At 38.7% G+C, this 14019-nt stretch overlaps 1 protein-coding gene across 1 annotated transcript in view; it reads right to left on the bottom strand.

Annotated features, from left to right (window-relative positions):
- Positions 1–14019, bottom strand: part of DNAH14 (dynein axonemal heavy chain 14) — a 279895-nt gene that overhangs the window by 171210 nt on the left and 94666 nt on the right. The window contains exons 27-30 of the mRNA XM_058169855.1: positions 8549–8602; positions 5919–6064; positions 3430–3498; positions 2725–2911 (exon numbers count right to left, since the gene is read on the bottom strand). Coding sequence (XP_058025838.1) covers positions 2725–2911; positions 3430–3498; positions 5919–6064; positions 8549–8602 — 456 coding nt within the window. The remainder of the gene's footprint in view (positions 1–2724; positions 2912–3429; positions 3499–5918; positions 6065–8548; positions 8603–14019) is intronic.

Below are 14019 nucleotides of genomic sequence, written 5' to 3'. Positions count from 1 at the left end.
GCCGAAGGGCAGGGTTAAATGCATCATCAATCTCAAATCACTGCAGACTTACATGAGATCCAAGTTTAGCCCATAAATTTTGATGACCTAGTGCCAATTTGATATCTAGCCCCATTAAGAATTTAAAGTTTTCCTGGTCCAGTTATGATGGACTTAAGGGGGCAAGGCTCATCTCTGATTCTCAGCTGAAAGACCCTCCTAGGTTAGCAAGCGCTGGCATGAGTATCAGGAGCTCACCCTCTTGTGCAGTGCTTGGGTCTCAAACCTGGGCTGTCAGCTTTCCAGCTGACAAGCTCAGCATCTTAATCACTGAACCATCATGACCTGACCATTAATAGACCAGAATCTTGTCTATAGGTAGCATGTAATAAACCTTTAGCACTTTGAACTCAATTCCTGCACCTGGTTAATTGTGCCTGACCAGAACTCAGGGTCCTGGTTTCTAGGTCAGCACCTTAACCATTACACTAAACTGGCTATGCACTTTCCCCAGCTCTATTATATGCTCTTTTATTTATGGCTACTCGAATGGTACACAATGATTCAGGTGCAAATATAATTTTGTAATATTGTGATTTTTATTTTCAAATCCCTTTTCTAATGTTCCCTAACATGGAATGTGTGTTCTGCACCCTTTGATACTGAATCATCCACTATAAAGTCAAAATCTTATTTTCTAGGAAAGAAAAACACTACATATGAATGGCTATATAGGCTAAGGAAAGATTTGCTGTATGGGACCAGTGGTAGGTTGCTACCAGTTTGCCCCGGCTTGGGCAAACTGATAGCAGCAGCGGCGGGAGGCTCTGCCCACCCGCCCGGGCGCTTCTGCATGCGCAGAAATGTCATGTGTGCGCATGCGCCCACGAGCAAACTGGTAGTGATGGGTTTTGAAACCCGTCCCTGTATGGGATCATGACTTCAATTAGCTGGATTATAGATTGCTGCCATGAGATGGACTGTATGTAAAAAGGATTGGTTAAAACATGATTGGTCAAAGCAGGGTAAGCTTTAAATTAAATCATATGAGGGTTGGCTATTAAATCTCCAATTAAGCACTTGTAGAGATGTGTGAGGAATGTTAACGATCTGAAGTTCAAAGATATTTGGAAAGAGTTTCATTAGATATATTCAGAACAAAATAACATAAAAAGATCTATTAATTGTTCAGTTAAGATGGCAAAGTACTAACAATTTTTCAGAAAAGGCAGCGTTACACAAGTCCTGTTTCGTTCAGTGATATCTATCTATCAATCATGTAGAACTAAAGTTTATGATTGTTAAAAACACAATAAGGGAACTGCCACATGTGTGGGGTAAGAAAAAAAACAAGTTCCAGGAAACTACAGTGATTCTAGAGGTGTTCATAGGAAGTAGAATGAATGTTTATAAATTTTGCAGATGGTACAGAATTGGTTGGCTAGCTAATATAGAAACAAAATAAACTGGAGAAACAAAAGTAACAATCCTAAATGTAATGAGATAAGCACAACTTTTTTTTACTTAGGAAATAAAAATGCACAGATACAGGATAGCAAATAACTAGGCTGATAACAGTATTTTTTTAAAAATAAAAAACAGTGGAATAATAAGTGACTACAAATTTAATATGAGGCATCAGTTATGTGTGGCTGCAAGAAAAAAAGAAATGCACTCCACTCTATTTTGTTTATTACATCCAATTCAGGCACCACACTTGAAAGATTTAGAGAAACTGGAATAGGTTTACAGAAAGACAGTAATGAAGATAAACAGCTTAGAAACAATGTTATATGAACAAGGATTGAAAGAGTTGGATGTGTTTAACATTAGAAAAGATAGTTGTGAGGGTATATGATATTATATCAAATATCTGAAAGAATATCACAGAAATCCTGTGGTCTTTCATTTCAGAGGGCAGGAATGAAACTTAACTGAACTTAACAGGCTGCCAAAAGAATTCTAGAATACTAATTATCCAGTGGGATATTTTTCAGTGAGAATACAAGAAGAAGATAAGATGGCTGAAAGTAGAAATTTCTGTCCCTCTGTAGGAAATAATAGTACTGTGTAGCTGTCAATTGGGAATTTTGCTCCTAAATCTCAAACACTAGTGCAAGGGCATTTGCCTAACCTCAGACCCAGAGTGCTTTACAGGAAGACACCAATTCTCAATTACTTTTGAAGCTTTCTTTTAAAAATATGAATGCATGACATAAGGATAATGACCAGAAAATATAATCCTTTCAAGAAATTGAAGGGTTTTGCCCAATAAGTGCTGAAAAAAGTCACCACCTCTCTCTCTCCTCTAAGGTCATCCACTTGCTATTGACTTTGGATAGCTAACATTGCTATAGCACTTGAAATAAAACCGAAAGTAAAATCCTATACTGAATTCAGGAGCATATTCACTGAAAGATGCTTTTCCTGTAGAAAAAATATATTTGGTCCTAGAAAATTCATAGAGGCAGGCAAGCAAAAAGGTGTGCCTTTGTATGGTTTTTGGCCTATCTTGTACCTCCTAAACTAGTTTGTTATTATTATGAACAGTAGACCATTCTATTCAGCTTCACAGACTAATATTTATCTGTAAATTTATACTGTATTTACATGTGATTTCTGCATTACTTTTTCAAATCATTGCCTCTAAGGGGCATCACCTGGAGATGCTATGTAGCTACTTTGAGCTCCGTTCCAGAAGAAAATTAGGATATAAAAAATAAATATATATATTTTTTATTTTACCTGTTGTGATAATCTTTTGCTGGAAAGTTGATAAAGATTTACTATCTTCCCCGAGAGTAATTTTGATGATTTGAAACCTTCTGAAAACAACATTATTTCAGCAATGAGTTCATAATCCGGTATTACCATTGACATAGGACGAAATAATGATTTTAAGTTGTCTGGAAGTTCCACACGACCTTTGTATCTTAAAAGGAAAATTAATGCCATCACATTAATTAAGACAACTTTAATATGTTAGCTTTACCACATAAAAATAAAAATTCCTTTCAACAAAGATACAGTACTAGTCTGAAAAAGTAGAGTTCACAGAGAAAATCATAATATGATCACTATTATGATAGTGGATTATGGTAATAAGTGAATTTAAATGCAACTGAAAAAATTATTTAACTTTCTGAAATTGATAACAGTGGTAATTTAAAACCACAACATTTGGAAAATGGGAATATAATTCATTGGCAGTAGATATTCCTTGCATTTAAAAGATTCCATGATCTATCCCTGTATCAACAAATTAGGCTTAGAAATATTATTTTCTGAAATCTTGAAAGGGCAAAGCTATGGATAATATTAAACTCATTGTATCAAAATTACCAGTTCATGCAACACAGCTTCATCATTTGTAAAAAATATCCCCCCCCCAAAAAAAGGTTCTTTTTGTTCTGGTGTTATGGAACAATGATAGTTACAGTTATCACTTACCCAGGATTCATGGTAATAAAAATTGCACAGTGTGGTCTCAGACGAATTTCTTTTCCTTCCAGTACAAATCTGTGTTAAATGTAAAAACAGCTCCAATATACTACGGTTAGGGAATAAGTAGTGTACCAAAGCAGAGAAAATGATCAAATTGTTGCCTTATACAAAAAACAGCAAGTAAATACTGTGGCCCTAAGCTGCTAAGGATGTTATGCCACATATGTTAAGCACCTTGAGTTAAGCCTAAAACATCAGATACAATTGAAAATGGTACAATATTAGCATAACACATTGATAACATTTACACATATGAGGTTTGCATCTGCATAGACCACTATCAGGAAGAGTCTAAGTTTGGGGGGAAGACTAAGGACCTGTCTATATACATCCATATGGAGTGTAGTGCAAAGGAGCTCAGTTCTGATTCCAACACAGAAGTTCAGAATAAAGACACCATTGTAGAACAAATTAGAGGTATTATGTACCTGCAGAAATGACTAATTTGAAGAAGTAAAGTTATTGCTAAGCAATCTGCCATCATTATTTGTGATGCTTTTCTATATTATACATATAGCAGAAATAGGTTCTGCTTAGGGAGGCAATTAGTTGACCTATAAAATACAGAATATACTATTTTGCCAAAGGCCCAGTGCAGACATTCAAGCCACAATGTTTGATCAATGTAAATAGATATGCCCATTTATAGGCTTAAAATAATGTCCACAGGTGCCCATTTGGCAAAAAGCAGCACATATACAAAGACTGCTTATGCAGAATGACTAAGCTCTGGTAAAATAAAGGTATGTTAATTGGCAGATCTAAGTATAACAGAATCTACCACTCACACCACCTTTTTTTCAAACTTGTTTATAGATTCCCAGATCTACAGTATTTAAACTAAGCTTTTCAGTTACAGCTAAAAACTATCTATTTAGAAACCATATATTTAGAAAAAAATATTCTTGTAAAACATCAGATGATGAACAATGAGCTGATCCAAAGTTGTGATCTCATTTTTTGCTAATGAACCTTTTGCCTATGAACTTTCCAAAAAAAAGTTTTACCGATAATTTCCAGTTACAATTATTTCATAATGTTGGTTTTTGGTGAAAAGTAGGATCAGATTTAAGGCTCCTTCTCAATATCATCTATATACTGGGTTTACCAAAAAATCAGACCAACCACAATATGTTTTATTACTTTTTTTTATTCAAAGAAAATATTAATGATCGTAATGTACATCAAAAGACAAAGGAAGTATTTAGATGAAAATGACAACCAATTAAACATTTAATATAAATTATATAATAAATTGTCTATAGGGTCTGACTTTTGGTACACCTTGTATATTTTGCATCTTTTAAAATGGGAAGAAGGTTCTGGCCAATATATTAAAGAGGATAGTAATGATATTCTAACTGCATCTGTAATGGTTTTTAATTAATCATTTAAATTTCAGGAAGCACAAGGTCAAAAAGTACAATAGCACAAGTCAAGAAAGTTAAAATCCCCACCTTCATGTGAAACTCATAATTGTTCCCATTTCATAAGAACGTTCTCCATAATGTATCAATCTGCTTAAAATAACTTACCAACATAGAAACTTTAAGAATATGTATCAATCTTGCAGCAATATTAGTTTTAACACTATTTATTTTTTTCTCATAAATTCATGTTGATTTTTACTAATTTGTGTCTATCTGCATTAATTTGAGATGGACATTTAGACATAATAGCTTTTATCAACAAAGAAATCTCTCTGGAAACAATTACGGTATTAAAGATTTTCAAACAAAATGTTGTGTCCCATTTTTTACAAAAATCCATATAAAGTACCAATATAAAGTACTTCAGGAGACTAGGAATGATAATAAGCAAAGAATGTCAGCATACAAAAGCATTTATGTTTGATGTTGGTCATCTTAATATCCCACATTCTTTCAATTGTCTAATAAAATAGGCCAGCAGTTCCTGAATCAAATTATAAGGAGGAAACATAGGACATTGATCAGTTCTATATGACATTTTAATCAGCAAAGAAATTATTCCAATTATGATAGCCAGGTAAACAACCTTTTAATACAATAAACAAGAATGAAAGTAAAATTATAATTAACTGGCATATGTTTCAAAAAGTTAAACTGTACAATAAGTTTTGATCATGAACACAAGATCCATTGCCAAATCCACTTTATTTGATTTTATACTAATCCAGTGTTTTCTGATGCTTGTTATCTTTTTATAACACCTGATTGGCCAAGATCTGGTAAGTAATATATAGTAATAAAGTAATAAACTAAGGTACTTGTCATTTGTGCTCTTGCCTTTTTAGATCATTAGAAGACATCCATTCAGCTCTAGGCAAGAATTGTAAAGAAGAAATCTTTCTTTTACAACTTTCTTATATTAATGATACAACACAGAGCATGCACACACCTTTGAATATAAAGTATTATTATTAATAAAATCTCACAGCAATTTCAAATAAATACCTGACACTGAGGCTATCTTTAGCTGCCTTAATTGCCTGAAGATGTGAAGCAATTGCAGAGAGGACTTCTATATCAATCCGATTGAATTCATCAAAACAACACCATGATCCAGACTGAACAAGGCCAAAGAACAATTTCCCCATTACCTTAAATAGACAAAGAAAGATAAAGTAAGGAATAAAGATAAAGATAACAAGTGAGGAATAGTCTCATGCAATTTATCACCAAGCTCAAAAGTAAAACAGCTACATCTGCCTCTGTAATACTTATACATATACTTATGGAAAAGTTTTATACATAGTAAGTCCTTTTAAAAAGCCTGCTTTTTGTCCAATATTGATCATTGCATTGTCTCTAAGATTGCACTCAGTCTGAATAACTTTTGGCCCATTTCATATATCACTGAGTCTTTGATTCTGCTTCAAATTGACATGACCTCTGCCAGCATTGTTTGTAACCTTGTCTTGGATAGCTGTTCTATAATTGTCCTCATCTAATGGTATATTCCACCCTCCATGGCTTCTGACTTATGCAAATTAGTGTCAGGCACAAATAACCTGGATCATTCATTGAGTTCAAAGCACAGAAGAGTTTATTATCGCTACCGCTATACAAAAATCTAGTCAACTAATGGTCAAAGTCAAATTGGTGCTAAATAAAGGTCAAAGGAATTCATGGGGAACTGGACTTGGATTTTTTGTGTCAATGCAATGACTCCAAACTGATGACAGTTTATTTCTCCTTTCCAGCTCTGTCTGCTCTTCTACAACTAGCCTTGACTCCTCCAGCCTTTTAAGATCAGGGTTTTCATCTTCTCAATACCACTAAGTCATCTCTCACTGCATTTATGGGAAGCTTGACAGAGTAAAGAAGCATAGGGTTATTAAATATGCCAGAGACCATGCCAGGAAAGTGCCCATGGCACATATGAGTAGTCATATTTAAATAGTAAGTAAAATTTAAACAAGAAGTGGATATAGTTGTATTTGGAACTCCCTCCTTCCACTTAAATGAAAAGATAAAGATTAGCTAATATGGTAAAGAACATATTGAAAATCAGGGAATGGAAGATAACGATCTCACTACCGTATTTTTCGGAGTATAAAATGCACTTTTTCCCCTCTAAAAAGGGGTGAAAATTTGGCTGTGTCTTATACACCAAATGTAGTACCTCCCACCCACTGGCTCCCACCCTTTGGCCTCTGCCTCCCAGCAATTTACCTCCTTGCAGCAAGCAACAAGAAGAAACAGCCCATTTCAGCTTTAGCACAGCCTAATTAGTACAAGTTGGTTGTCCGTATGATCGGCCTCTCGACTCTTAGCTGTTTCAGGCTGCAGGGATTGCCATTGCCTATTGCTGCGTGGGCCTCTGCTGCTTGCTGCAAGGAGTTAAATTGCTGGGATTAGATTTTTTTTCCTTGAGCTAATCAATCTATGCTGAAAATGCAAATGAAAGTAAAGCAGGCTATTTACTGTTTGCTGAAACAAGGGAAAATTGCTGGGAGGTAGAGGCAGAAGCAGATTTCTTTTTCTTGTTTTCCTCATCAAAAAAGGTAGACGCATCTTATAATCCGGAGCATCTTATACTCTGAAAAATATGGTAGTTTGCTTTTGGAACAGCTGAGAATTAATTCATTCTCAGCTTAGTCCAAAACAAATTCCTCGTAAACAGTCCTTCAGCTTTATCACCAACCTTTGTTGTCTTTGGCAATCTGCCAAAAGCTTTTCTTGGCAAAAACCCCACAAAGTTCAAAAGATGCTGACAAGAAGCAATGGAATAAATATTGCTTTTCTACAAAGAACCCAACAGCTCGTTGCTGCTCTTTTAAGCCTTACGGGAGTGGCCAATCATCTTCTGGCCTTACTCCCAAGTCATCCTTTTTGCTTCAGCTGCTCTTGCCTTCTGGCAGCCCTTCACATGCGTACACTAGGAACAGGTTCCTCCTGTTCCTCTGCCTCTCTGCTGTCCGCCTCTGGAGGCTCCGGAATCCGTGCATTGCTCCCAGATGGCCCTGGCCCCATCTCTGCCTCCGACACAGAGCCCTTGTATGGGCCTTCCCGACTCCAGGATTGGCCATTTTCCTCCCCAGCTTCCTCACTGTCCAACTCTGCTGTCAGGTCTTCAGGCTGCTGGTGGACCACAGCAGTGCTGTGGGAAACTGGGAAGGGGGATTGCATGGAGTGGTGGAGATATCTAGCCATAATAACATTCTTTTCTCTGACAGCCAAGAATATTCTGCCTGCACCTGGCGTGGCATGACTGGGACATCTCCAGTTGGGGTGGTGCATTGATTGGATCATGTGATGGACATGTGGGTGCAGGGGAAGGGATTTGGACTTTCTTTTGGGTGGGGAAAACTTGGAAGCTTTCAGATTTGGGTTTTCCCAGATGTGCCAATATGACATCGCTAATAAAATTGAACTTCGAGGAACTTCTAGCCTTGGAGTCTTCTTCAATTGAGGGTGTTACTTGGAATCCTGACATATGCTTTATGATAGCCCAAGCCCACCATGGCACACAAAATGTGACAATAACAACATGCTTTCAAAATTCATAATGTGGTAATTGTCTCAAAGGTTTGCCTACCCATGTGCTACATTGTATCTTAAAATAAAATTGTTTATCATACCTTATCATCCAAATCTCCAGAACAATTGTATGTAAGACAGAATTTTCCCAAAGCCTAAAAGTAAAAAAATATAATATTGAACAGAAGAAGTTCTATGTAACTGAATTGTAGTCAAATAAGGATTAAATATCAAATAAGATGATATGCTTTTGGTTTAGATTTATCATTCGTATTCCATTATTTTGTCCCTTTCCTAAAGGAGTTCTACATTTTCAAATTTAAAAATTAAAATACAATTTTAAAAAAGGTTCTTAAAAACATAGAATATATACAGTATATGGAATGCCTTAGCAAAGAAAAAGAATTTCTGCTAATTCAGAATGCTTGCTAGCTACCATGTCTTTTCACCTTGGACACATGTGAATTTTTGGCACTTTGGTTCTTAAGCTTATGTAATATAAGTATATATAAATATATATATATATATATATATATATATATATATATATATATATATATATATATATATATATATATATATATATATATATATATATATATATATATATATATATATATATATATATAGGTCTTTGGTTGTTGGGTTTTCTCCCGTGTAAAATTGGAAGTGTCTTGGCGGCGTTTGACGAAGTCTCATTCGTCATCTTCAGGCTTCAACCGTGCTTCTGGGAGCAATGTGTGATCGCAGCTGTTTCTTCCTTTTAACTGCTAGTGGGGTTTGAACTGATTGGGTGGGAGCTTGGCTGTGCTCTGATTGGATGGGGTTTTCTGTGCTCTGATTGGCTGGGGTGTGTCCTGTGTTGGTGGGGGCTTGGTTGTGCTCAGTCTAATCTGTGCTGCAGGGGATTTGAGCTGGTGAGCTGCATAGCTGTTGTTTGGCTTTGTGGTCGTGCCACATCTTCATAGTGGGTGTCAGTCTGCTGCATGTATGGATTAGAAGGGTTTGAAATGGCTAATGTTGCAGCTGCGGTCTGGCTTCTGGTCCTTGGTCGTGCTTCATGATCAGTGTGGGTTTGGGTCTGCTTTCTGGGTGGATGTGCGGTGGTGACATCCTGTGTGGACCTCGTGAGTGTAGGTCTGGTGTCATTCCTCGTGTTAGGGACTCGTTTGTCAATAAGGCGGGTTTCCAAATGGCTGGTAGGCCGGAGGTATCATCTCGTTTGTTCATGCTGTGTGGGCGTTTTTCTATCTCAATGGCTTCTCTGATTATTCTGTTGTTAAAGTGTTCAGTTTTGGCGATAGTTCTGGTCTTTTTAAAGTCAATATCATGTCCTGTGACTTTAAAGTGTTGGACCAGGGAAGAAGTTGGTTCCTCTTTTTTGAATGAGTTCTTGTGTTCTTCAATCGTGCACTTATTCTTCTGTTGGTTTGTCCAATGTATGTGGTGGGGCAGGCGGTGCATGGGATTTCATATACTCCTTGATTTTCTAACTCAATTTTGTCTTTGGGGTTTCTTAGGATGGTGGATATTTTCTGTTTGTGCAGAATGCTGTCTTGATGTTGTGTTTGTGGAGGATCTTGCTGATTCTGTCTGTGGTGCCTTTTATATATGGGAGGAGGGCTGTGCCGTTTTCTTGTTCTCTGTCTTGGATTTTAGTGGGGGGTTCTTTTTGGATTAGTTTGGTAATCTTATTTCTCTGGAATCCATTGGATGTTAGTACATTAGTGAGAGTGTCTAGTTCGGGTTTTAGGTGTTGTTCATCAGCTAAGCATTTTGTTCTGGAGATGAGTGTCTTGGCTACGGAGTTGATCTGTGCTGGGTGGTGGTGTGAGAGTGCGTGCAGATAGCGGTTTGTGTGTGTTTTCTTCTGGTAGATGGTGTGTCCTAGGGAGCCATTGGGTTTCTGTAGACTAAGACATCCAGGAAGGAAGTTGGTTATTAACTTCTGTTTCCATGGTGAACTGTATTTTGGGGTGTAGGCTATTGAGGTGTGTGAGGAAGTTGTCAAGTTTTCTTTCCCGTGTGGCCACATTATGAAGGTGTCGTCTACATATCTCAGCCAGAGTTTGGGTTTGTGATCAGATTTTTCTAGAGCTTGGGTTTCAAAGTGTTCCATGTAGAGATTGGCAATGACAGGTGAGAGCGGTGATCCCATCCGTGCTCCTTCTACTTGTTTGTATTTTTGTCCATTATAGATGTAGTATGTGTTGGGTAGGCAGTGGTTGGTCAGATCTAGGATGTGCTTGGGGGTTATATTTGTTTTGGATAGCTGTCAAGGCTTCTTTGATTGGCACTTGGGTGAAGAGGATATGACATCAAAGCTCACGAGTAGGTCGCTGGGCTGTAAGTTTTGTTTCTTTATGATCTCTATGAACTGGAATGAGTTTTTTACGTGTGAGGTGATGGATTCTGCATAGGGCTGTAGTTGTTTGGCGAGAAATTTGGCTAGGTTTTGTAGAGGTGAGCCTATGGAGCTGACTATGGGTCTGAGTGGGGTTCCTTCTTTGTGTATCTTGGGGAGGCCATAGAGCTTAGGGCATCTGGATGATTTCTCTCTGGGAATGATTCTTTGTTGGATTTCTTCGCTGATGGGGGAGGCTTTTATTTTGGATTTAGTGGTTTTTTCTAGGTAGGTGGTGGGGTCTGTGTTTAGGGGCTTGTATGCAGGGTCTTGGAGTAGGTTGGTTAATTTGGTTTGGTAGTCAGATGTGTTCATAACCACCGTGGCGTTGCCCTTGTCTGCTGGTAGGATTATTATGCTGGTATCTTTTTTCAGGTTAAGTAGTGCTGTCTGTTCCTCTTTGGGTAAGTTGCTTTTGGGTGGCTTGCTGGTGCAGAGGATGTTGGAGATCTCGAGTCTGATTTTGTTAGCGTCATCGGGGTTGATTTTGGTCAGGCTGGTTTCAACTCCGCATATAATGGTTTCGGTGGGGATGTATTTGGGAGTGACTGCAAAGTTGAATCCTTTAGAAAGGACATCGGTTTCAGCTTTGGTGAGGATCCTATCTGAGATGTTATGCACTGTTTGTTTCATGTGTTGCTGTGAGGGTGGAGGGGTTTGTTTCTGGCGTTCTTGTAGTCTTCGGAGTTTGTTGGTGTGCGTGTCTGTCTTGAGGGTGGTTTTTTCTAGAGCTTGGGTTTCAAAGTGTTCCATGTAGAGATTGGCAATGACAGGTGAGAGGGGTGATGTGTGTGTTGGTGTGCGTGTCTGTCTTGAGGTGGTTTTTTCTAGAGCTTGGGTTTCAAAGTGTTCCATGTAGAGATTGGCAATGACAGGTGAGAGGGGTGATGTGTGTGTTGGTGTGCGTGTCTGTCTTGAGGGTGGTCTGTGTTTCGGCTCTCCAGACGGCAAGTTGTTTGGATTTGTCCCAAAGTGCAGGGTGCATCTTGTTGCTGAGTTTGAGGTGAAGTGTGAGGACAACAAGCACATCCTAGATCTGACCAACCACTGCCTATCCAACACATACTTCATCTATAATGGACAAAAATACAAACAAGTAGAAGGAGCACCCATGGGATCACCCCTCTCACCTGTCATTGCCAATCTCTACATGGAACACTTTGAAACCCAAGCTCTAGAAAAAACCACCCTCAAGACAGACACGCACACCAACAAACTCCGAAGACTACAAGAACGCCAGAAACAAACCCCTCCACCCTCACAGCAACACATGAAACAAACAGTGCATAACATCTCAGATAGGATCCTCACCAAAGCTGAAACCGATGTCCTTTCTAAAGGATTCAACTTTGCAGTCACTCCCAAATACATCCCCACCGAAACCATTATATGCGGAGTTGAAACCAGCCTGACCAAAATCAACCCCGATGACGTTAACAAAATCAGACTCGAGATCTCAACATCCTCTGCACCAGCAAGCCACCCAAAAGCAACTTACCCAAGAGGAACAGACAGCACTACTTAACCTGAAAAAAGATACCAGCATAATAATCCTACCAGCAGACAAGGGCAACGCCACGGTGGTTATGAACACATCTGACTACCAAACCAAATTAACCAACCTACTCCAAGACCCTGCATACAAGCCCCTAAACACAGACCCCACCACCTACCTAGAAAAACCACTAGATCCAAAATAAAGCCTCCCCATCAGCGAAGAAATCCAACAAAGAATCATTCCCAGAGAAATCATCCAGATGCCCTAAGCTCTATGGCCTCCCAAGATACACAAAGAAGGAACCCCTCAGACCCATAGTCAGCTCCATAGGCTCACCTCTACAAAACCTAGCCAAATTTCTCGCCAAACAACTACAGCCCTATGCAGAATCCATCACCTCACACGTAAAAACTCATTCCAGTTCATAGAGATCATAAAGAAACAAAACTTACAGCCCAGCGACCTACTCGTGAGCTTTGATGTCATATCCTCTTCACCCAAGTGCCAATCAAAGAAGCCTTGACAGCTATCCAAAACAAATATAACCCCCAAGCACATCCTAGATCTGACCAACCACTGCCTATCCAACACATACTTCATCTATAATGGACAAAAATACAAACAAGTAGAAGGAGCACCCATGGGATCACCCTCTCACCTGTCATTGCCAATCTCTACATGGAACACTTTGAAACCCAAGCACTAGAAAATCTGATCACAAACCCAAACTCTGGCTCAGATATGAGCGACACCTTCATAATCTGGCCACACGGGAAAGAAAAACTTGACAACTTCCTCACACACCTCAATAGCCTACACCCCAAAATACAGTTCACCATGGAAACAGAAGTTAATAACCAACTTCCTTCCTGGATGTCTTAGTCTACAGAAAACCCAATGGCTCCCTAGGACACACCATCTACCAGAAGAAAACACACACAAACCGCTATCTGCACGCACTCACACCACCACCCAGCACAGATCAACTCCGTAGCCAAGACACTCATCTCCAGAACAAAATGCTTAGCTGATGAACAACACCTAAAACCGAACTAGACACTCTCACTAACGTACTAACATCCAATGGATTCAGAGAAATAAGATTACCAAACTAATCCAAAAGAACCCCCACTAAAATCCAAGACAGAGAACAAGAAAATGGCACAGCCCTCCTCCCATATATAAAAGGCACCACAGACAGAATCAGCAAGATCCTCCACAAACACAACATCAAGACAGCATTCTGCACAAACAGAAAATATCCACCATCCTAAGAAACCCCAAAGACAAAATTGAGTTAGAAAATCAAGGGTATATGAAATCCCATGCACCGCCTGCCCCACCACATACATTGGACAAACCAACAGAAGAATAAGTGCACGCATTGAAGAACACAAGAACTCATTCAAAAGAGGAACCAACTTCTTCCTGGTCCAACACTTTAAAGTCACAGGACATGATATTGACTTTAAAAGACCAGAACTATCGCCAAAACTGAACACTTTAACAACAGAATAATCAGAGAAGCCATTGAGATAAACGCCCACACAGCATGAACAAGCGAGATGACACCTCCGCCTACCAGCCATTTGAAACCGCCCTTATTGACAAGCGAGACCCTAACTCGAGGAATGACACCAGACCCACACTCACAAGGTCCACACAGGATG

The sequence above is a fragment of the Ahaetulla prasina genome, chromosome 1 (assembly GCF_028640845.1).
Source record: "Ahaetulla prasina isolate Xishuangbanna chromosome 1, ASM2864084v1, whole genome shotgun sequence".
Lineage (NCBI taxonomy): Eukaryota > Metazoa > Chordata > Lepidosauria > Squamata > Colubridae > Ahaetulla > Ahaetulla prasina.
This window is presented reverse-complemented; position numbering and strand designations above follow the sequence as displayed.